Source organism: Cupressus sempervirens, chromosome 10 (assembly GCF_028749045.1).
Source record: "Cupressus sempervirens isolate cs-2001-9-10 chromosome 10, ASM2874904v1, whole genome shotgun sequence".
In the NCBI taxonomy this organism is placed as follows: Eukaryota; Viridiplantae; Streptophyta; class Pinopsida; order Cupressales; family Cupressaceae; genus Cupressus; species Cupressus sempervirens.
The window spans coordinates 69,189,429-69,213,878 of NC_143127.1; the positions used below are offsets into that span (position 1 = coordinate 69,189,429).

The 24,450-nt window shown below is 35.1% G+C and overlaps 2 protein-coding genes across 2 annotated transcripts; both read left to right on the forward strand.

The window, feature by feature from the left end:
- Nucleotides 1–2,078: 2,078 nt before the first annotated feature.
- Nucleotides 2,079–5,038, forward strand: LOC149532617 (uncharacterized). Its single transcript, XM_089805102.1, has 4 exons — nt 2,079–2,885; nt 3,287–3,379; nt 4,229–4,296; nt 4,524–5,038. The coding sequence occupies exons 1-4, from the start codon at nt 2,265–2,267 to the stop codon at nt 4,645–4,647; spliced, it is 906 nt and encodes a 301-aa protein (XP_089661228.1). The 5' UTR covers nt 2,079–2,264; the 3' UTR covers nt 4,648–5,038.
- An 8,100-nt stretch (nt 5,039–13,138) lies between these two features.
- LOC149532618 (uncharacterized) lies at nt 13,139–14,062 on the forward strand. Its single transcript, XM_089805742.1, has 3 exons — nt 13,139–13,252; nt 13,373–13,887; nt 13,997–14,062. Exons 1-3 carry the CDS (start codon nt 13,201–13,203, stop codon nt 14,060–14,062), a joined length of 633 nt encoding a protein of 210 aa, XP_089661868.1. The 5' UTR covers nt 13,139–13,200.
- The last annotated feature ends 10,388 nt before the right edge of the window (nt 14,063–24,450 follow it).

Consider the following 24,450-nt stretch of genomic DNA (forward strand, 5'->3'; position numbering starts at 1 on the left):
ACCGTTGTCTTACCTGGGATAATCTTTGTAAACATGGATTTCAGGGCCCCTCTTATTGTGTTTTGTGTGGTAATGGAGAGGAGTCTGTCTCCCATCTGTTCTTCCATTGCTCCTATTCTACTCAGATATGGCACCTTTGGTGGAGCACTTGGGGTTGCTCTTGTCGGCATGCTTCCTCTTTGCCTGAGTTCTGGGCTCGCTTGGGTAGTGCTCCCTCCAAGTCTTCTTCTCTCCATGCTGCTTGGATTGCTGGCCCATCTTTCATGCTTTGGCATATCTGGTTGGAGAGGAATCGTCGCATATTCCAAGATGTTCGGCTTGGTGTTTTGCATCTTTGGTGGAAAATATCACATTATCTCCAGGAAACTATTCTTGTGAAGTGTGAGCTTGATGGGGGTATGGATCTGGTTGATCTTGCTATCTGTAATCGCCTCAATTTTCATCTGCAGGATGGGGTTGCGGCTCATAGGTTTCCTTCTATGTCCAGGCAGCTTCACCATCAGAGGAAGGGTCAGGTTAACCGGGATGGGCATTGGACTCCTCCTCCCTGTGGAGTTCTGAAAATTAACACTGATGGTTCTTCTCATGGGAATCCTGGTCCGGCTGGTATTGGCAGAGTGGCTCGTTGTAGTTCTGGGAATGTTAAATTTTTCTTCTCAATTCATAAGGGTGATTATACTAACAATCTCATGGAAGCTCAAGCTATTTTATATGCTGTGGAACAGTGTTGCTTGTGGGGATGGAGTAAGATTATTTGTGAGTCTGATTCCCAGGTGGTGGTGAACATGCTGTCTTCGCAAGAGCTTGAGGATGTTAGTTGGCAGCTGGCCACTGTTGTTAAGCAGATTCTTTTCTTCTCTTCCTCTTTTCAGTTCATTAGGTTCACGTATATTCCGCGAGAATGGAATAGACCTGCTGATTGTTTAGCCAAATGGGCTTCTAGTCATGATCCGGGTTGGAATGTTAGGGATAGGGGGCAACTGTCCTTTGAGATGGTGCAAGAATTTGATGATCTTGTTGCTCAGGATCGAGCTCCTTGTTGAGCTCTCCTTGTTGTATTCCTTTCTGTCTTAATAAATTTTTACCCCTCTTTTTGCATCATTGTCTTTTGTGGCGACCTTTCAATTGGAGACTGTTCTAGAGAATGTAATGAAAGAGGAAAAATAATTTTGTTAAACATTAGAATGCACTAAAATGTAGACAAAAATAGTGCAATCTGGAAGACGCTTCAAGAAAAGCACCTCTACACCACAAATTTGTGTGAACCAATCACATTTGAAATAAATAATATTTTTATTCAAAAAAATTGAAAAATACAAATTAAAAGTTTATAAAAATTATAATCAAAATTAAATAAAAATAAATAAAGCATTTCAATTTATTCAAATTAATTCAATAATTTGAATAAATAAATAGAATAATACCTATTCCAAATACAATAACTAAAATAGTATATAATGAACAAATAGACACTGAAAAAAACTACAGCAATCAAATTTAATAGCTCACACAAATGAATAGAATAGTGACTAGTAGCCCACTCCAAATACAATAACTAAAATACTAATGAGTGAACAAATAAAAACTGAAAACTATAAAAATCAAATTTAACAGTCCTCACAAATGAACAGAATAATACTATATAATGATCTGAAAACTAGAAAAATCAAACCACATTTAATCCATCTATTATCATTAAAATACACAGTTCACAATTGCTAAAATTTACGCGCATAACTACATCTGTTCACAACTTACCTTTGAAATTAATATAAGCAAGTACCGATCGGATCCGTCCCGAGTGTGGCCAAGGTAGATATGTCTCATGAACATCACTCCCGCTACCTAAACACTTAATCGCCAGTTGCCGTCATCGTTGAAATTTGCTCGCCTGTCAACATCAAACACTGTGTCGGTCGGTGTGTTTGGCCCTACCGCAATAAGCCGGAGGTTACTGTGGGTCCCCAACATTCCCCGCATGAAGTTGACACCCACAGCAGAACGTGTGCTGACCCACCTTCTGCGGGGGCATAAATTGAGATGGCTTTTAAGACACCTTTCAAGTCAATGATAAATTGGCATTTGGCATTCTTATTAACCCCAAAACTTGCCTTGCCAGCGACTGTTCCATAATGACCGCCAGGTATGGGAGATTAAAATACTCCACGTCACATCGATTCTCGTGCCGTGTAAAACGTTATTTATAGCCATATGGGCCAGAACACAAGGTACCTGTTGTGAGGAGTCTGTGAGAGTGAAGAAGAATGAGGTTCAGCGTTGTGGAATTGGTGGAGAGCGTGAAGCGGGCCTACTGGGCCTCGCAGGGGCTCAAATCGAGGCGAATTGAGCTGAGCAATGGAACCACAATGCACTGTTTGATTAAGACATCAAGCGGTTCTCAGGAGGCGCCTAAGCCGGCTGTGGTGCTCATTCACGGCTTCGGAGCCGATGGATTGAGCGGCTGGGAGAAGCAAATCGGGGCTCTCGGCAAGCACTTTGACCTCTTCATTCCGGACCTCTTGTTCTTCGGCGAGTCGAGTACCCGGAGCTCCGAGAGGTCGGAGCTATTTCAGGCGGAGTGCGTGAAGGGAATGCTGGATTGCCTCCAAGTGAAGAGCGCCATGGTTGTCGGGCATAGCTATGGCGGTTTTGTGGGGTTTTGGATGGCCCACAGATTTCCCGAGCTCGTGCGTTGCTTGGTAATTGTGAGCTCCGGTGTTTGTATGACGCCCTCCAGCAACGATGATCTGCTCAAGGAACTGGGCGCCTCCGATATTAGGGATGTTCTGCTTCCGCAGAATGTGAAGGAGTTCAAGAAATGCATCAATCATACCATTTACAAGATGCCCTGGCTTCCTACTTTCATATACAAGGACTTCATGGAGGTACTCATTGCTATTTATATAATACAGCTTTTATGTTCCTGGTATTTATATAATACAAGGAAGAAAATCAAATTTTAAAAGATTGTTTCTAATTTTTCCCTTATATTCTCTATTTTTAGTGATAGTTGTTATGATTCTAAAAATAATAATTGGGAAGATTGCAATTGTTTTATAGATGCACTGTAATTGTAATTCGTGGAAATTGTAAACTGGTTTTCTCTAAACAACAATAAGAATACCATACTTTGTGATATGGATGTTTCTTTCACATATTGTTGAGATTATTAATGGGGTTCTTTACACAACAGTTTCTCTGTCTTCTAGATGTTTCTTTGACATATTGAAGAGACTTTTTATGCTTTTACTTACACACGAGTTTTGTGGGTTTGAATGTAATGAAGAGTAAGGGCGGAAGGAGAAGTGAGAGAATAGAGTTGTTAGATGCCGTTGTCATTGGCTCCAAAAATGCTCACCCACTCCCAACATTGGTACAGGTAGGCACTCTATTTCTTTCTCTCTCATCTCCTCTCTATACATATATTTTTACTTACTGCCTAGGTATGATGTGTACTTATACCGGAAGATAGCTTGTTTTCATATGGAGACTTTAAAGAAGAGAAAGTCTATTGGAATCTTTATTCCGTGGTAAGGTTTCATAACATAATTATACATTTCCTGATGTAGTATCACGAAGTGTGATTGTGACTCATCAATTGTCAGCTTAGAGTTAAAATTTACTCATTCGTAATCGTATATCCAAATCTAACTTTCAATAAGTCCACAAACATCAGCTTACATGAATTTGAATCACTCAAGTCTTAAATTATATTCTAATGGGAAAGAATATTAAACACAGTAACATGTTTTTTAATGGAAGTCATCCACAAACAAATTTTAGGTAGGTATTCGATACGGACCACTCACATGTGTCTAAAACCTCTTCGACTGTACATGTTTTTCTATTAATGTTTCTAATAGATCACATATGACTATTTTTTTTGACAAATAATCTTTTGATAGTTATATAACCTATTTTTAAATCAGCTTTTCTGATCTCTCTTGGTAAGAGATATCCTACTCTTTGGTAGTCTCCCTTGCCCATGATCTCTCCCTTCCTCCACCCTCTTTCCAATGATGATGGATCATTGACACGTCCCTCTCGAATTAACTCTATCCAATGATGATGGATCATTCACACTCTTTACCCCATCTTTCTCATGATTGAATGTGTTTTGAAATTTCAATAGTTAAAATGGACCAAAAACATAAGTATAAAAACCCAAACCAACTACAAATTGCTTTTGACTTAAAAAAAATCTTTTAACATGTGGTGGTCCTTGCAGGAAGTTCTGATTATATGGGGGAAGAATGACAAAATCTTCAAGCTCCAAGAGGCACATGCTCTCCAAAGGTAACATTCTTTTCTCCATCCACCCCATTTTGTTTTTTTCAATCCCTCCATCCCCAAATTTGGTCAAGAATGTTATGAGATGCTTAAAAGTATGTTTTCTTCCATTGGACCAGTCCAACCAGAAGCTGAGCTCAGTACCAAATCATCTCCCTCTTACACTCAATCATACAAGGTTTACATATTTACATTAATCACTTTACATACAATATAAAATGATGAATTTGCAGGCATATTGGAGAAAAAGCAAAGCTTGTGGTGATAGAAGATTGTGGGCATGTTCCTTCGATTGAGAAACCCACTGAATTGAATGAACAACTACTCTTCTTTTTGCTGGACATTGAAAGGTCTTGATGGAAATAAATGATTCAAACGGACCCCAATGACTAGTAAGAATTTTGGAGATGGTGAAGGTGATAATTTATTTTAAATAACCGGCATTAGGAGTAGTGGGCATCGTGGAAGATCATGACTTGGTCGTTCTTGTATGTATTAGAAAGCTTATATTTTAATTTGAAGGAACATGGCGTTACAGTAATACAGGCGAAATTGTGTAAAGGCATGCGTGTATTTGAGTTGTAGGAGGTCAAACCGCTTTATAATATTTGTTTAACTTCAAATGATGAGAGAAAGATATGATAGGAAAGGTACAACTTTGATGCTAATCAGAGTGGTTTTCGCGTGACATAGAAGGCTCGTCACGGTGACGTAAGGGCGATCAATAAATATTTACCTTATTCATCAATTGATTTATTGGTTGGTGTTGACTCCTCTAAAAGTAAGATTATTAGTATTTAAAATGTAAATTAAACATTTGTTTTATCTTGTGTTATTGTATTTGTGGGAGGCACATACTAATAGCATAACAAGTGATTAATTTTTCCTACTTCAACTAATGAAATATAAGTATTTTTATAATTAATTTAATTCTTTAATTTTTTATAATGTTTATATGTCAAATTTTAATTTCTAAAATAATTAAAAATATTTTACTTTAGTTTGATTGGCTCATATTATTTGAGTCTTATAGGAGCGGATTTCTAAGAACCACTACCCTATATTTAAGGATGCAAAATATATAAAATATAAAACACATAAGACTTATATCAAACTCATAAAATTATCAATTTTTTATAAATATAATAGTTACATATTATAAATTTAAAAATATTTTATGTTAGAAATATATGTAGTTTGAATAATAATTAATTTTAATCTTAATAATTTAAATAGAATAAGTGAATTCTAACATTACACTTAATTTTTTTAATTATACTTTAAAAAAAAATTATTATTTTCAAATATTTAAATATGCATGAAGATATTTTTTTAATCTTAAATAAATATTGATTAAATTATATTAAATTAACATCATTACAGTTGGCTATTAAATTTTTATTCTTAAACTATTATAACTTACCTCAATTCACTATTTTCTAACTATTAAAATTTTAATCTTAAACTATTACAACTTTCGGCAGATACAAGTCACTACGTGGCACTTGTTATTAGTTCCTCTCATTCATTGAATTCAATTGACCAATCAACTTATAGAATTTAAAAGATTAAAAGAAACTTCAAATGTTTGTATCTTTTTGTAATTTTTTATTATTTTATAAATCACATTTTTCATTCATACTATTGGACCATACTATTTTTGGTATGGAGAAAATTCAATTTTCTTCAACAAAAATATAAATATTTTCTAACAACTCTACCATGCATTAATGAATACATTAATTACAACTTTATCTTTTTCACATTTGTAACAAGTTGATTAGATTTTTCAAAAAAGTAATAATTTTATCTTCCACCTCACACAACTTTGGACAAAAATAATGTCTAATCAATATGAATTATCACAATATATTCGTATATTTCTTATTTTAAATATATTTATTAGTTTTACATTGATGTTTTTTTTGACAATCATAAAACTAATACTACCACTCAAACTTACTAGATCTTTTGGTAGTTTGAATTAAGTTATCAACAATTTATTTTTTTAAATTAAATATTTCAACTTATAATATATAGGTAGGGAACTAATGTTCCCGAATGCTCTTTACAATTAATTTTTATGATCAAAATCAGGGAACTTATAAACACACTATAAAGTTCAAAACCTATTTTATTTTTTAATTAATTTATAATTAGCAAGTTCAATTTTTTGATTGGTTACCAACAATTTTGCTGGGGATAAAATTGATTTCTGTGACTCTAAAAATTAGGAAAATTAACTTCTAGAATCTTCCATGGCCCCACTTGCAGCAACTTCAGATTTTTCTAGATTTTGCACGAACACCATAATCACGTCACTGTTATTGTAAAATCTTCAACTATCTGCCACTGCACGTTTTTAACTTTACACTCAACAAAATTTTCATAGTTCTAAGGAGACAGATAGAAGTACACCGTTATAGTTTATGGAGACTGGGGAATTTAGGTTCCTATGTGTTTTTAATGAGATTGGATTTGGCTTTGGTATAATTGTGAAAAGGCCTTCACAGATCTATGGCGAATGGTCTACCAATTTCTGTGTATCAAAGGGGAATTTTTACCTACGGCTTATGATGTGTCGTTTACCTCTGTGTTAATTCTGGGAGAAAGAAATGGCAAAGTTGTTGCCCAGCTGCACCAAACATAGTGTTCATGTGGATAGTGTTTGGTCTGAATGTGATCTATCTCAGACATTTTGTTTTTGTTGTTGATTGTAGACTAGATTTGTGAATTTCACATGAAAAATCTACTCAGGGCTCATTCTTCATTTGTTCCTCTATTTGATTTTCTCCATCCAATGGCAAGATGTCTTGCAGATCAAGCTCGACTTTTCATTTAACCAAATTTTTAAAAATTTGAATTTTAAAGATGTTCTAGAAGTTTCGATAAGTGACCTAAAGGGAACTTTCAAATCAATTAGATGGCCCAAAAGCTTACATTGTAGTCCATAATTGAAATCAATAATCTAGTCGATAGCCTATCTAGGGCGAACCCATACTGACCATCACAATGTCCCCATGACCAGTTTGATAGAGGAGCTTCTGTCGAGCAAGTTGTTTTTTTGTGACTTGCCACAGAGTTGTTGAGAAGTGTTGACCTACTTGGATACTCATGGTGTGATAGATCTAGTTGCAGTGTAACAAACCATAGTAAGTCTTTGAAAAGCTTGTATTTGTTAGCCCCTAATGATTGGATTGACTAAGAATTGGAGATGTTGTAAACAAAAAAAACAATATTTAGGGTTTTCAAAAAATTATTTCCATATACTCTCCTCCGCAAAAACTTCTCTCATACAAAAAATTTAGTTCCAAATTTTAGAAAGAAATATTTTGTATGAATGCCTCTCAAGAGTTAGGATCCCCAGACTTGAAAATTTGTGAAAAATGAGGATGAGTTACAATAACAATTATGGTTGTAATCTTCAAGCTGTAATCATTGACAAGAACAAATGGTGTAGGGAGTCAAAAGTTTAAGGAAATCCGCCTTTGTTTCTACACATTATAAGGGTGAGTTTGTATGAAATCCCAACTCCACACTTTCATCATGCTAGGCAAAAATAAAATTGCCAGACATTCACAAATTCTCTAGGTTAATTACAGTTTGTATATTAAACTTAATTGATACTATGAGTAAAATGTGAATTAGAATATTGGGAGATTGTATGATGGAAAAAAAAGGCAATCTAACATTAATAATTAGTTTACTTCACTTGAAGACATCGTGCAAGTCGAATACCAACTATTCTACATCTAAGTTTAAATAATTAAATTAGGCTATTATCTTTTTATTCTAAATCAATAATGTGTGAGAATTATGTAATTAAATTAGATGGTTTTTAAAATTGATAATCAATAAATATAAAATATTTAAATTAAGTAGAGTATTCATATTGGAGATGAAGTTTCCATAAATCATAAATATGATTCTAATTAATTTGTTTATCATTGTATTTAAAATAAAAGTTCCTATTATCAACTAGTTTTTTTTATCATTATATTTAAACTTCAAATTGAAATTAATATATTGAAGGGAAAACTAATTCACTCTCTATTTTATAACAATTATTTGCTAATCTATTTTTCATTTTATTTTCAAAATATAAATTGGTAGAATACAAGGCAAGAGTTCTTTAAATAATTTGAAAAAAGCTTTAAATATTCATTTTTGATAATTTTCTAGTATTTGATATTTTTAAAAATTCTTTACCACTTGTCTTCCATATCTTTCAAACCTATTTATAAATCTCCATTCCATCATGAAAATAGTTAGGTACATCTATAGACAAGGAAAAATGACCACTTTAAAATTGCCTAACATGACTTTCAAATCAAAATAACAAGATTAAATGGTCTCCAAATCAACACAACCATATCCTAATGCAAATCAGAAAACTACAAACATCTTCAATTTTGTACAGAAGATAAATTTATATCATTTCCCACAAAAGGCAAGGACTCTAGCTCCTCAAGAGCTCTTGTTTTTATTGCTATTTATATATTTCTTAAAATAATATAATTATTAATATTTTAAAAATTTCCTTATCATTATACCTTTACTTGTCCTTATAATAACATCTCATTCTCTCTTTCAGCTCTCTCTTCATATCATTCCTTTCTATCTATAAATCTCTATTTTCCTTCTTTTCCAATTATTGACAAGAACTTTTACACATTGTGTCTCTTGTTTTATGGTGCATTCTCTTGGAAGCTTAGCTCTTCAATATAAGGAAATGTAAAATTCTACAATAAAATAAAATATGATATTGAATTATTCCATTATAAGATAATAATAATAATATTACAAATATATTTTCAATTTGTTTTATTGTGTGTATTTTTTAATATATAAATCAGTAGCTAGAAGGGGCTAGTTCCTATTGTATTACTTTGGAAAAAGAGAATTACATGATAATGTCAAATATTTGTGGCAACAGAGGCACCAATTTAGAAATTAGACAAACCATAATGCTACCCCACATAAAAACTAGAGAAAACCTAAGGAATCAAAATAAAAATAGTCCAAAATTTAACTTACTTGACTATTAACATGTCTGGCAACCTATATATACACCAGACTTTGTACCAAAATTATCAGAGATAAGTCTAGAGTATGAAAATATTAGAGACAAAACCAAGAACAAGAGAGGACCAAGAGACAAGTCTAGAGTATGAAAATATTAAAGAAAAAACCAAGGACCTGAGAGGACTGAGAAAGACCCAATGCACCATTAATCACTTGTCAAGCCCAACCATAACCTAGGGCTTTTTTTTGGCTTTGGCCCCCATATATCTCTAAAGAGAACCTCCCATTTCTTTGCAAGAATCATTTTTCCTAACAACTTCATCACCTTGGCATGTGCAGCTTGAGCCTTAATGACATAGTCCCCTTTGCATCTCCTGTGTGCAAGACATTAAACAATTTCCTCCAGGTCTCTTGTAAAAGTAGGGAGACCCAAAGACTTCATAGTCATGGAAACCTTGGAACCATTCCACAAAGGGGGTTGGAAGTAAAGAGGCCCCCATCTGCAGGAACATCAAGTTCCTATCCAGACTCCCCAAACAATTTTTTTTATTCTCATTTCAATGAAGAACACGAGAGGGAACTTCGTCACATCTTTTTCATAACCCCTCTTTGAGTTAAGATAAAATTGATGTGCCACTGGTATCTTCCGTTCTACATCCACACTATCAAGACTATATCAATTTCTCAAAAGTATTTTTGTTTGAAGACTCTCTAGCACAGATTCTTCACATGAATTTTTGAAACCCCTTTGGCGAACTTGTCAGGGGAAGAAACATACCTAAATTATTGATAGGCACCCTACACATGTAGTGGTTATATGTGAATTCTTCATCTAAGACATCCTTAACTAGATGTAGGATGATAAGGCACCAAAGGTTAAAATAATCAATAAAATCCTCTTGACTGAAATGCTACTGAAAAAATATAACCATATTGACAAGGATTCCAAGAAAATTAGATTATCCGTCTTCTTTGAGTGTTATCTGTTCTCTAAGTAGCAAAGTGACATGATTTTTCACAACTGTGTGGCTAAATAGGTGCTTGTGAGCCATTTTTGTCCCCTCACCAAAATTTGAATCCTTAGGGTGGCAACATGTCTAATGGTCAATTGACCTTTTCAAATTCAAATTTTCCATGCATGCATAGGGATATGTAAAAAAACTTTAGTCTTACCCTTGTATCCCTAAGTTTTTAAACTATTATATTTGCATGTTATATCCCCTAGGAGAGCTCTTCAAGTTGTGATCTCACAATTGTCAATATGTTAACGTTTTTTATTGTAGCATCATAGTTGTCTTTTCAGCTACAAACAATGAAGAGTTTTGATGTTGCAACAAGAGGCTATGGGTACGATCTTATGATATACAATGGACCATAAGATTATTAGACCAAATGGGCAGACCTATGATGTAACTATATACTGTGTTGTTTTAGTGTTGGGTTGTCAATGGATCATGAGGTTGGATGATCATAGAAGGGATGAGGAAAATTTTCAATGTTACGATACATTTTTTTATCATGAGATTGCAAGGGAAAATATTCCAGTTGATGATGCTACGATAAGGAAGTTATCGTAAGATCTTGTGATCCAAGGTGTAGAAAGAAATGGTTTTGATGCTATGATGACAGTTACATCATAGGATCATCAGGTAAGCATGGAAAAGGTGAGATGATATGATGGTTATAATATCATAGTGATCGTGAGATCATAGAGCTGAATTGTCAAGCCCCCAAAGTTATGAAATAGTAGCAATTGTAAGATCGTAGGTCATTTGTGTAAGAGGTGAACATGTGGCCAACCCTGATTGGTCAAAGCTATTAGAATATGCAAGTACCTCAGCTTTATTATTGTGATCATCAGATCTGGAGGATTTATGGTTGTCATTATTTTTCTATCCAAAGTTACAAGGTCATTAGTCATAGAGACATAACAACAAGCTACCACATATCTAGGTCGGTTTGATCTCTTCAGCTCTTGTTGTCGTAGCATCATGCGTGTCATTTTCAAAGGTCAGTGCATTGGATAAGGATGAGAACATTCAATCAACATGCATTCTCGTAAAAGAATAGAAAGGAGGTCTTCCAATCTTATAATACCCCATGTTCATGAGATCATGAGGGTAAATGAAAGGGTCTCTAATGCTACAGTATGGTGTTGTCACAGCGTTGCATAGTTGTAGGATCAAAAGGATTGTTAGATCATGAATTAGGTGATAAAGTGTTCTGATGCTACGAGTGTTCAATGATCGTAAAATCACAAGGATGAATTTTTGGGCTTCCAAAGCTAGGAAGAGTAAGGTTTTCATGCTATCATATGATCATAAGATCATGGAGGCATAAAAAGGTAAAGGGCTAGTTTCAGAGCAGTCATTCATCGAATGAAGAGGCAAAGGTTCAATCGAAGTTTCCATCAATAGAGGTAATCAATTCAGGGTTCTGATCTCATGATAAATTGTTGTACGTGAGATCATAGATGTAAATAGTGAGACCATCTAGGCCATGATAAAGGTTAAAAATTGACTATGATCGTAGGATTGTGAGGGTAATAGTTGTTGCTATCGATGTTACGATAGATTGTGATTGTAAGATTGTAAGGTCAATTAATTGTGCCTATAACATTGCAAGGAAATTTAAAGGGTCTCATGATCATAGGATAAATAGCAGATCGTAAGATCTCAAGGGAAAATTGATGGTCCCATGACCATATGCCAAAGGTGTTGTTGTGTGTTCATGTGTTCATGAGATTGTAAAGCAAGGTCATGATTGTAAGATCATAAGGATTATAAAGGGTACCTTCAACCATGAGACATAAGGGTGATCGTAAGATCATAAAGCCTGAGTCTCCAAGCTAAAGATGATATGAGGGTTTTGACCTCGTTTGGCGATCGTAAGATCATAGGTTGACCATGATAAGAGTTTTCAACTTATCTAAGCTGGAAAACATGACAAAGGGTCTTCGACCAATGAAATTTCAAGAAAGGTATAGGGTGAAGGTTGAAAATGTTTGACTTGATGATATATCTAATCTTGGCATGTCGAGAATGAAGAGAAAAATCTTTAATGGAGAATTAGATCTTCTTGATCATCTAGAACCACCTTCAATGATCTCCATGCCTGTTTAAATGTAAATGATATGCTTCCCATCGCTTGGCTTATCCATCTACCTAGTTAGAATGGTAATGGTCATCGTTTCTATCTTCTCAAGGCTGAAATATTGCATGAAAGATATGATTTCCTACATCTGGATGTGTACCATGATCAAATCTTGCCCAGATTTGTAGTGATTGTTCTCTACAAACTTTAATGGTAGTAGTTGTGCTCTATGTTAGGGTAGAAGCTATCTCAGTTATGCTTGAACTATAAAAGAAAATTTTGTAACCCTTCTTAGGGTCGGTCTTTTCTCTGACTCTTTAGCATTGTATTATTTGCTCTGCTACTATAATTTCCTTTGCCTCTAACTTGATATAATTCTTTATTGTATCTCTTTCTTCCAGTAATATACTGTGCAATACCTTCTTGCCTTGTGTTAATGTATTGTCTTTATTCTTCAACTATATGATTGTATCTATTTGGCCTTTGAATGATATAGAGTGAAGTTTCTTCCTTATAGCATTCTTCTGGTTTTTGATCTGTATGTGGGCATATGCACCGAGTTGTGGTGCCAAAAAGGTGACAAGCCTTTTTTTTTTTTTTCATTTTTCAATAGCGCGTACGTGCTATAGTGCGTACGCACAATAGCGCGTACGCGCTATTAAAATTTTTTTATTTTTATAAATGATGTGCTGCACACCCGCGGCCCATCATATTAACAGTGATTTTTACTGTTTATAAGGGCAACGCGCACGTGAGTTGGAAAAAAATTCATTTTCAACATCCCTTGCCAATATGCCTCCTCGCCGACAAAATCCAAGATCACCAACACGCCGACGCCGACGCCGTATGTAATCTAAAATTGACTTTGCATTATTTTATATGTTTTTCATATTATTTTATAGGGTTTTTACAATTTTTATTTAGATTTGTTTATTCATTTGGATTTCAATTGATTCTTTATCAGGAAATGTCCATAATCAACCGGCAAATCCACAAAACCCTCAAGAACCTGAAGAACCTCAAAACCAAAATCCACAAAACCCTCCTGAAGAACAACAAATTCCACAACCCGAACCAATTCCAAGACCTCCACCAGGCACACAAGAAAATATATTAAATGAAATTGAGATAGGCAAAATTGAATTAGAAGGACTCATTGGTCGGTTGAAACAAGCTGGACAAACCAATCCAATGAGGGCTCAATTGGCGTCATCCCTCGAATACATTAAGACCCAGATAGCCTCAGTTACTGGTCAGTTAGATGTTTGGCGGGTTAAGAGGGAAGAACAAAAAAGATTTTATGCAAATAAATTGTCATATGAAGATGTTAAAAAAAAAGAAATACCAAAAGGTTCAATATGTGCATTATTTAGAAAACTCGGTGAGCAAAATACTGTTAGAGAGGGTACTAAACGGTTCCCCATCCATTGGTGTATACATGATTCTATGAGAAATCATTTTTGGGATAGATGGTGGATGGTTTTTGATGCCCCTCCTTGCAACAATCACGAGGTCCCAATGTATGTTTTGAAGAAATTGTATTGTGAGTTTGTCCTTGGGGAGATCCCCAATTATTTTGATCTATTAGACTCCCAGGGTAGAGGTGGGTGGTCATCATTCGAGAGGCCGGGAGCACGTCGTGACCCTAATGTAGTTAGGGCACCTGTGGTCAAGCCACAGCGTGAGCATGTGACTATTCCTTCAGTTGTGAAGGAACATGTAGAGGCCAGCACTCTAGGGACCATTAATGCTTTGACGCAGACCCTCATCCATTCCACGGGCCCATTAGTTGAGGGGGAGCCTTCTGTGCCTCGTGGTCACATGTGCACTTCATGCAGATCCCTATGCACATTTGGCAATCATGCTAGAGATGTTGCGGATGATGGGCTCGTCACTGATCAGTTCTTGAACGAAACATTTGGCATTGACACACAAGTAAATTACAATTATAATTTACTAATTTGATCACATTTCATATGTATAGTGAATGATTAATTAATTAGCATCTATTGACATTGTTCAAAATTCAGGGTCAGAGTGTTGCCGAGCCTAGTAGTGATGCTCCGACCCCATTTTTTGTCCCCTCCACGAGTCCAGAGGTATGTATCGATTTAATCATTTAAATTAATACATATATTTATTAAGTTATCATATTAAGGATTGACAAAAAAAATTATGCATGTGCATCAGTTCTCCACAGGACCCTCAACCTTTAGTATGGACTCAGAGCATAGACATTGTACGAGCTTCGTACAGGTACAGTTGTTTCATGTTAATTTAATTCATTTGATTATATTTGTTTCATGTTTCATGTTACATGTAACGTGTATTGTATGACATGCAGCTCATGACGTCGGACACACCTCCTCATCTCTGACAGTCTGTTGATCATGGAGTGGCCGCAGCTATGGCTAGCTCACAGCCATTGACTGAGGTATGAAAGAATTTTCTTCATTTTAGTTGTTGTTTATAATAGTTAGTCTCAAATTTTCTAATGTTATTTATAAGTGATTATATTTATTGAATTGTTGTAGGGTCTCGTCACGCCTGATCGTCCACGAGCCTTCGAGGTGGACGTACAGAGTGACTATTTGATGGCGGTAAGAAAATAATTGATTTTGTGTGTACATATATTTGATTTCAACGTATAATAAATACTGATTCATATCTACTTTTTTTGTATCAGCTCGAGTTGGAGAAGAGCCTCAACAAGAGGACGAGCGAGCGTGTCAGGAGGACCCTATCATCTCCACCATCTCCCTCGACAGGACGACAAAAGATGTCGAGAGATTTGTTTCCTTCCCCTCGTGGGAAGGAAAAGATATAGTTGATCTAGACACACACACACATATATATATATATATATATATATATATATATATATATATATATATATATATATATATATATATATATATATATATATATATATATATATATATATATATATATATATATATATATATATATATATATATATATATATATATATATAGGCATCAGTGGACATATTCGATACACATTTGATGTATGACAGTATTCGACTTATGACATTATTGGTTAATATATGATATGTTTGTTCATATGCGACATTATTGGTTATCATAATATATTATGTGTTTGTTAATGTACATGACATTATTGGTTATCATTTTATATTATATGTTTGTTCATGTATGACATTAAATAAGATATGTTCGTGTATGACATTATATTAGATATGTGCATGTATGACATTAAATTAGATATGTTTATGTATGACATTAAATTCAATACCTAATATGTTCAAAACTTTGATAGAATATTGAGTAACAATAAAATTTATCACTGTTTAAGCATAAGTTAATCATTTGCAATATGTCATCGTCATATGATTTATGATCTTGTTCATGCTTAAAGTTTTCCTTCTCTATCATTTGTTTATCAAGTTTAATTCAATACCTAATTAGTTTGAATTTTTGATACAATATTGATTAGCAATAAACTTTATCAGTCAAGATCAATTAGGACCTCTTGGCAATAAACTTTATCAGGCAATATTCGTGGACCTCCAGGCAATTGGTCACCTAAATGAGAACCTTGAGATTTATTAGGAACTCCATGAAAGAAATCAGTAGCTTGAGAAGCTCTCCATTTGTTAAGCTTCAATACATAACCACCATTCTTTATCATCAATTAAAAAATGTCAGAGATAGTAGAGAAAAGATGGATTATTTGCAAAAAAAGTCATTTTAAATATCATAAATGTAACATAATCACTGATAGTTTTCTGTGTTTTCATACATTAATGATTGTAACATAATCACCAGTTGGTTGGAATGCGTTGTTATTATTCTATAGTAACTAGATTAAGGTAAAAATAAAAGTTTAATAAATAGTTGTTATTATTCTTACATTGTTGGAAACAGGGGCAGCGTGAAGGATCTCTAATATTTTCCAAAATGGTGTTCCCAAATGCACACAATGCCACCAAAGACTCCAAACTTGGATTTACCTTCACCAATTGTTTCCTCCACCTCTACACACCTTAAACAACTTCAACCAATATGTTTCTAAGGTTTCCAAACCCACAAATCTTCAGTAGATACAAAAAAAGAGGAAGAGGGATTCTTTTTTTTAGTTTTGTAATAATGGTAGAGGGAAAATTATAAACATTTTTTTCATTTTTAGATTGGGCTTTCTGCGTGAATAAGAACGATAGTTTGTGAATTGTTATCTTTTATCAGAGAGGAGATGCAATATATTTCAAATCTTTGTATTTAAATATATTCATTTGAGATGTGTTGTTCTTTCTACCAGTTTGGTTATCTCTGATAAACTTTATAGAGTAAATTGTGTTTGTGCATATAAGGAAAACTTTGAGTTTTGCGTATCACACAATCTAAAATAAATCATTTTGATCTTTCCCCTTGATTTGTTGATTGTGAATATTTAATTTAGAATCTTTGAGTTCTTAGTTTGTATTTTCTTATTTGTAAATTCTCTCATCTACCTCATGTCTATGGATAGATGATGGCTTGCCTTCTGTGCCTTCCGATTAAAGGCATACCATCAATGTTATTCATTGAATATCCTTTGAGGGAGCTGTAACTTTATATGCAAGATATATCATTATTAGCAATCATAAGAAAAGACTCAATAACAACACATTGCTTAAGTTTCTTCAAAAATATACCAAGCCCAAAGAGCCATTTTGCATTATAAACTTATGGTTGCAACATTTTGGCATCATTTGGAATGAGCTAGTTCGTATTGCCAACACCAAGATCCACCATCTCAAAAAAATTAGTTACGCCTTTGACAAGAGAATGGTTGGGGAAAGACGTGTTTAGAGTGTTATCTTTGTAGTCTAAATATAGGCTCACTAAAATTTCATCTACAATGAATACACTTCCAAGTTCTTCTTCAAAGATAAATATCTCCAACACCAAATAAGTACTAAGCACTTCATCCACGTATTCCACTTGGAATAATTCCATTAATCCTGTTATGGGATGGCATAAAAATGTATAAACCTTCTTCATATTTCTTTTGAATGTCTTCATGATCCTCCAATGCTTCTAGTAGCAACCTTTCTTCTTGATGTGGTGTATAATCAAATGAGAAAGCCTCATATTCTATCTGTCTGTTAGGGTGAGGAATATCTTTTATCTTCTCTCCATCAATCCCTTCTTGCTTGTGTTGATCTATCAAGTTTCTTGGATTAACATCAATGGTTGGAATAATATTAGAAGCTTCAAATATAAAAGAATCAAATTCTAGAAAAGGGGCATCCATTGACAAACTTTCATTAATTTTATTATCAACAAGTTCCTTCTCAATAGGAGGAACAGCTAAGAAAGTCACCAAATCAATTGGCTAAGAGATGTGTTCATTGTCATATTCAACATGCAAATGATAAGCTCCTGCACTGTTAGAAAATCTCCCTTCAACAACATGAGGTGTTTGAAAGTCTCTTTGATTGAAAATCATTAAATTTTTATAATGAAAAAGAAAGGGGGATGAAGGTTTTTCTTCTTTCTTTTCAACTTTATTTTGTAAAGACATCTTTTTGGGATAAAGATTATGATAATTTTCAGATTGTGTTGCCTTCACATAGCTTGAATTTTTATATTTCATTCTACTAATCAGCATAGCATCATCTATCTTTGCAACTTCTTTTTTAGCATCTTCCAAATTATGCATTTCTTGGAGCTTTAACTAGAATTTAATTTCAATTTCTAAAGATACACAATTGCTTATTTTCAGTTGGTTAATAGGATGGAGGAATTTTTCTAGTACATCTATTGAATCTATATACAAAATCCCTCATAATTTCACTCTTCCTCATTTGAATTTGAAAGAAATCTATTAATAACTTGCCAACATCAGCTGTAGGCTTAAATATCTAAATAAATCTTACCTTGAGATCATTCCAACAAGTGACACAACCATCCTACAAATTCTAAAACCATTTAGCAACACTCTCAATAAAGCCACGAGAAAATAATCTGATGAAGACATCCTCTTCTTGCATGCCAAGAATTCCACAAGCAATTGTAACTTCTTTGATGTGGTCATCTAGATCTTGTATTTTTCCTCCATCAAGTGTTGGGATGATTTCTCTTGACCCTTGGGCAAAGATGAATACTAGACAAAGCAAAGGGCCCAATATGAGCTTCCCATGGTTCTCTCGCAACCAAATCCATTGTATATAATGAAACCCTCTATTCAAATATTATACAAGATAAAATACAGAGTCACCAATTTCGCATGAATAAAGGATAGCTAAGGATATCTAATCCTACACTGATCTTTGTTTTTGAATCCCCAAAAAAGCTGCCAAAAATTTGTTAGTGAACATATTTGTCTCCTTCACAAATGCTCACAAGCTTAACTCCATTAACCTCTCATGGATACAAATAAGCCACAACATTTGGATAAGTGTAAGATGGTCACTTCCCTCTGAATTGGCATGCCTGAGATATGCCCTGTCAAAGATCGCAACCCTATGGCATTTAGTGACCCTTAGGGACATTTCAGATTGGCGTGCCTGAGAACATTCGAGCATTGAAGGGGATAGGATGAGGTTTGGGATAGGGTTTACCCGGCCACTCGAAGCTAACGGAGCAGGCAGTTCGATCCCATGATGAAAGGTGAGAGAGATTTGGCAGTTGGCAACTTTGTACTGGCCGACACTGCAAGTTTCAACATCACTTGAGATGGCATTGTAAAACAAAAATGGAGTGTGATCTCCAAAAAGTGAGAGATATTATTGTAGGTCTCCGCAACACAGTCCTGTAGGAACTAGAATCACATCCATACCTTGCACGAGCTCCGAGATATGCCTCGTCAAAGATTGCAGCCCTATGGCATTTAATGACCCTTAGGGACATTTTGGATTGGCGTGCCTGAGAACGTTCCAGCACTGAATGGGATAGGATGAGGTTGGGGATAGGGTTTACCTGACCACCCAGAGCTAACGGAGCAGACAGTTCGATCCCATGACGAAAGGTGAGAGAGATTTGGCAGTTGGCAACTTTGTACTAGCTGACACTGCAAGTTTCAGCATCACCCGAGATGACGTTGTAAAACAAAAATGGAGTGTGATATCCAAAAAGTGAGAGAGGTTATTGTAGGTCTCTGCAACATGGTCTTGTAGGAACTAGAATCACATCCATACCTTGCACGAGCTCTGAGATATGACCCGTCAAAGATCGCAGCCCTATGGCATTTACTGACCCTTAGGGACATTCTAGATTGGCGTGCTTGAGAACGTTCCAGCATTGAAGGGGATAGGAAAAGGTTGGGGATAGGGTTTAACTGGCCACTCGGAGCTAATAGAGCAGATAGTTCGATCCCATGACGAAAGGTGAGAGAGATTTGGCAGTTGGCAACTTTGTACTAGCCGACACTGCAAGTTTCAGCATCACCCGAGATGGCATTGTAAAACAAAAATGGAGTGTGATCTCCAAAAAGTGAGAGAGGTTATTGTAGGTCTCCGCAACACGGTCCTGTAGGAACTAGAATCGCATCCATACCTCGCACGAGCTCTGAGATATGCCCTGTCAAAGATCGCAGCCCTATGGCATTTAGTGACCCTTAGGGACATTCCAAATTGGCGTGCCTAAGAACGTTCAAGCACTGAAGGGGATAGGAAGAGGTTGGGGATAAGGTTTACCCAGCCACCCGGAGCTAATAGAGCAGACAGTTCGATCCCACGACGAAAGGTGAGAGAGATTTGGCAGTTGGCAACTTTGTACTAGTCGACATTGCAAGTTTCAACATCACCCGAGATGGCGTCGTAAAATGAAAACGGAGTGTGATCTCCAAAAAGAGAGAGAGGTTATTGTAGGTCTCCAAAAAGAGTGTTTAAAAATTCAAAAAACAGCGGGGGGTCCTTTGTATGGTTTGGGAGTTTGACCGTTAAAACGAGAAATTGTCCTAGTAGTAAGTGCTGGTAACAGTTTTGAAATTTGATTGTTGAGTGTTGAGAAACCTCAAGTTTGGGATTTTTCTTGTTGGTTTGAGTCTATAATAACCATTTCCATCTGAAAATTTGAGTGTTGAAACCATTTAAGAAGTATTTGCATAGTTTTCCCTAAAATTTGAGTGCATAAAAAGGGGTATGTGATTGCTCCAAAGGTGGATTTAGTGTTTTCTCCAAACAAGAGTTGCATTTTATGTTTGAAGTCATCTAATATAACCAAAGTGAAGGTGTTTGGACCATTTTTGGGTTCTAGAGACGTTGCAAAGTAAGAGTTCTAGAAAGCCCTAGGGTAAAGGGGCTAGAAAGGAGGGTTTTGTAAAAACCATTGTAAAGTTGATCATGAGACCAAAAAAATAGAAGAATCCTTGCATTTGAGTCATGTATTAAGACTTTTTTTGGTCATGGGAGTTCCAAAAGTCAAGGGATTGTGAGTTTCTTTGTAAATGGCCTCAAACTAGGCCTAGTTGGCAGACTGAAATAGCCAGTTTTGAGTGATATTTTACAAAACAAGTGTAGTTAGTTTTGGAGTATATTTTAGAGTGAGGAAAAGGGTATTTTAATCACCCAATAGTTTAGGAAGTTCTATGGAAAATTTTGGAGAAAACAGCAAATTAGTGACTGGCAAGGGCTAGTTGGAACAAGCCTAGAAGAGGCAAAATTGAGAAAGTGTAAGAGATGAGTTGTTGAGAGTGTGCAAGGAGTTGGAACATGTTAGATGAGATGTTTTGAGATGATCCAAGGTGTTGAGGCCATGGTATGATGCCAAGGATGAGTTTTGGTACTTGCATAGGGTGTTCCAACCAAGCTACAAATGCATAGGATAAGACCTTGTAAGGTACTTGCAAATTATGGTTCTAATGCCGACAAAATAGAACTCCCACCAAACTTGGAAATTTACCTTATCTTTAATGTCAAGGACTAAGTTAATTATAAAGGGCCTACATTCATAGAAGGACAAACAAAATCAAAGGTTGAAGAAGTCACTATCCCATTATAATCTCAGCCAAAAGATGAAAAGGTTATGGATTCAAGAATCAAGAAGAAGACTTGTCATGGCACCTATATGGAGCATCTTATCAAATGGAAGGATCAACCAGAATCTGAAGTAACATGGATAGATGAGAGTGATTTTGGAAAGAAAGGTATTCCTACGAAATTCCTTCAGATTTATCCACCATGAGTTCTTTGTCACATGGGGAGAATGGTGCAAGAGCACCTAGTGAGTTTGAAAATGATGATGCAACTACTGTAGATGATGCAAATATTGATGAGTTGTAAAGCGAGGGGGAGGAAATCACTATTGAATCCTTCCTAAAAATCAATGGCTTATTAGATGAACCAATTAACACTTTGTTGAGGAGTTATGGACAAAATATGTTCAATGCTCTAATCCCTAGATTAGGAAATATTCTTACTTAATAAGTGTAACCCCAAGCATTGTCACCGTAGTTGGCAACAAATGGTGAGAGTCCCAATCAACTAGTGAAAAAAATGACTAAGTTGATGGAGTTGAATCCTACATTACACACATCTCCTAGTAGTGGATAGGAGGATGTTGGGATTGGGAGCATAACACCTATTCCCTTTCCCAATTTTATGGACAATTGATGGGAACTCAAGTAGATGGGAGAAATTCCAATTTTTTTGAAGCGATAAAGTTTTGTGATGTATTTAGAATATCTAAGATAGACTTATTTTTTACGTGAACTAAACCATTCTTACATTACTATTTAAATGTATTTGTATTGTTATAATAGTTTGATTGTTGGTCATGGTGTACTACTAGCATACCTAAAATTTTAATTAATTTTTTTGGTAAATTAAGTCGAGAGATATCTAATTTAAAATATGTAAAGTTTAGAAATATAAATAGTTCATCATAGAAATATTATAGAATTAATTTATTTTAAATAATAGAAATAATCATAACAAATAGATAGAAATAAAAAATAATAATTTTATACAAAAATTTTTAATTTATTTTAAATAATTAAATAATAGAAACATCATAGAATTAATAATTTAGTAAAATCATAACAAATAGACACTAAACAATCCCAAATTCAAACATACGAAGGTCCAACTAGAATAATGACTTTAAATAACCAAATACCAAAGCCAAACAAAGGAAATGGGACTTTTACTTTAAATGAATAAATTACATGAAGAAGGGTGGCTGGCTATTTGGAAATCTACTTATTTTTCTTCTCTCCCTCCTGTCATCCAAGAGAACATGCAATGAAAGAAAAATATTGTTCTAGCTTTAAAAAAATTGGAGACATCAAAACATAAAATCTAGATTCTAAACAAATCAAAACATAAAATCTATGATTTAAACTAAATCTCATCACTTACGCATCATAACAATACGGTCCACCTTAGTCATGTGGACAGTCTTGGGGAAGAGGTTGCAACAATGTATTTGGATCTAGTTGATCACTCTTTCTCTCTCTCCCTCTCTCTGTATTCAATCTAATGAGCCAACTGGATCTGCTCGACATTTTAATGTCTTAAGTATTGCCTCATGGTCTGACTCGCGAACTTTCCAAAGATTCTTATTATGTGGTTTTCCACCATATTTTATCAAGTGGACATTTGATGCAACAACAAGATTTGAATAATGAAGAATCTTCTTCTCTGTTTGCCAATCCTCGAATAACTACAAGTTAGGGTTCTTCATAGAATATCGTCTAAGCCATGTGTCGGTTACAACCACCGCACCGACATGGTACTCTAAACCTTCACCATCTATAACCGAGTGATCCAATTTTTGTTTGGATTGAACACAACGACACAAATAATAATCTGTCCCTTCTTCATTGTCTTCAGGTGCAATAACAGCAAAAACATGGCCTGCAGTGACAAATGTACAAAATGCGGTCATTAATTCAGAAAATACTTGGGTAAAAGTTATAAAGTTACATATTGAAATTACAAAGATATATAAATATATATATTACCAGGTTGCACTAGATCAGACAAGTGGTCAAAGTCAATAGACGATTCCATCTGTACCATTTCCAGTGCTTGTGGGGGACGATAGGTGTCAATTGCGTCCAAAACCCGTATATCCCATTTGTCCACCCATTCAGTCGACTCACAATCATCCCAATTTTCCTTTGCACATGATGGACAATAGCATGCCATTTTTCGTGTGTGGATACTCCATGAACCTACATCAGAGCTTCTAAAAGAGTGCAACTCACTGGATCCTATTAGTGTGCAACAATCCTGATATGGTGCAATGTTAGTATTATCTATCAACCAAAAAAATCTATGAACCGCAGACTCACCTTCCTTACCTGGACCCATTGTAGCGTTACACCACTAGACGATGGATTTTGCATTTGTCAATATTGCTCCATCTTTTTACTTTAGTTCTTCACGAGCTAAGGCTCTTTTGATGCATGCGCCTGCACCATCGTGCTCTCCCTTTCCATGACCAGCCTCTGTGAAATTCCACATGTATTGAATTCTGCACAATTGTCTGACCAAATAATGTGCTGACGATATGTGATGCCCCTATTAGCCAAATCTCCATAAAATAGTTGAAAACAACCATGTAAGAACTCCATAGAATGTGATCGATCATCGCTGATGTAAAAATGGTACTCCCTCAAAATCTTCCTGTCATCCTCTGTACTTGTAGGTGAATGCATGAATGTTATGTGAACAAATATGGAAACCTGTTGAGAAGTATAATACTTTGCTTGCACCTCATTTTGTGGTTGTAGTGTGTAGTTCTCTGTGAAATCTACAACCAAAACAATGGTATCTAGTGGAAACGTATCCTTGCACAACTTGAATTGCAAATCCAGCCATTGAGCTGTATGGGTATGCCTTGCATACTCGTAAATAATGTTTTCACGAAAAATCTTCATGAACTCATACACTGGAATCTTTTCAATGACTAAATCACATCTTTTACCATGTTTCCCATCTTTTAGAGCATATGTCACTATCTTAAATTTTCCGTAATCTACTATTTCATTTCCAATTGCATGTGTACTATCCATATGTTGACAAGTTGATAAAAGTTGCAAAGAACCACAAAATAAGCACGTACCATCCAA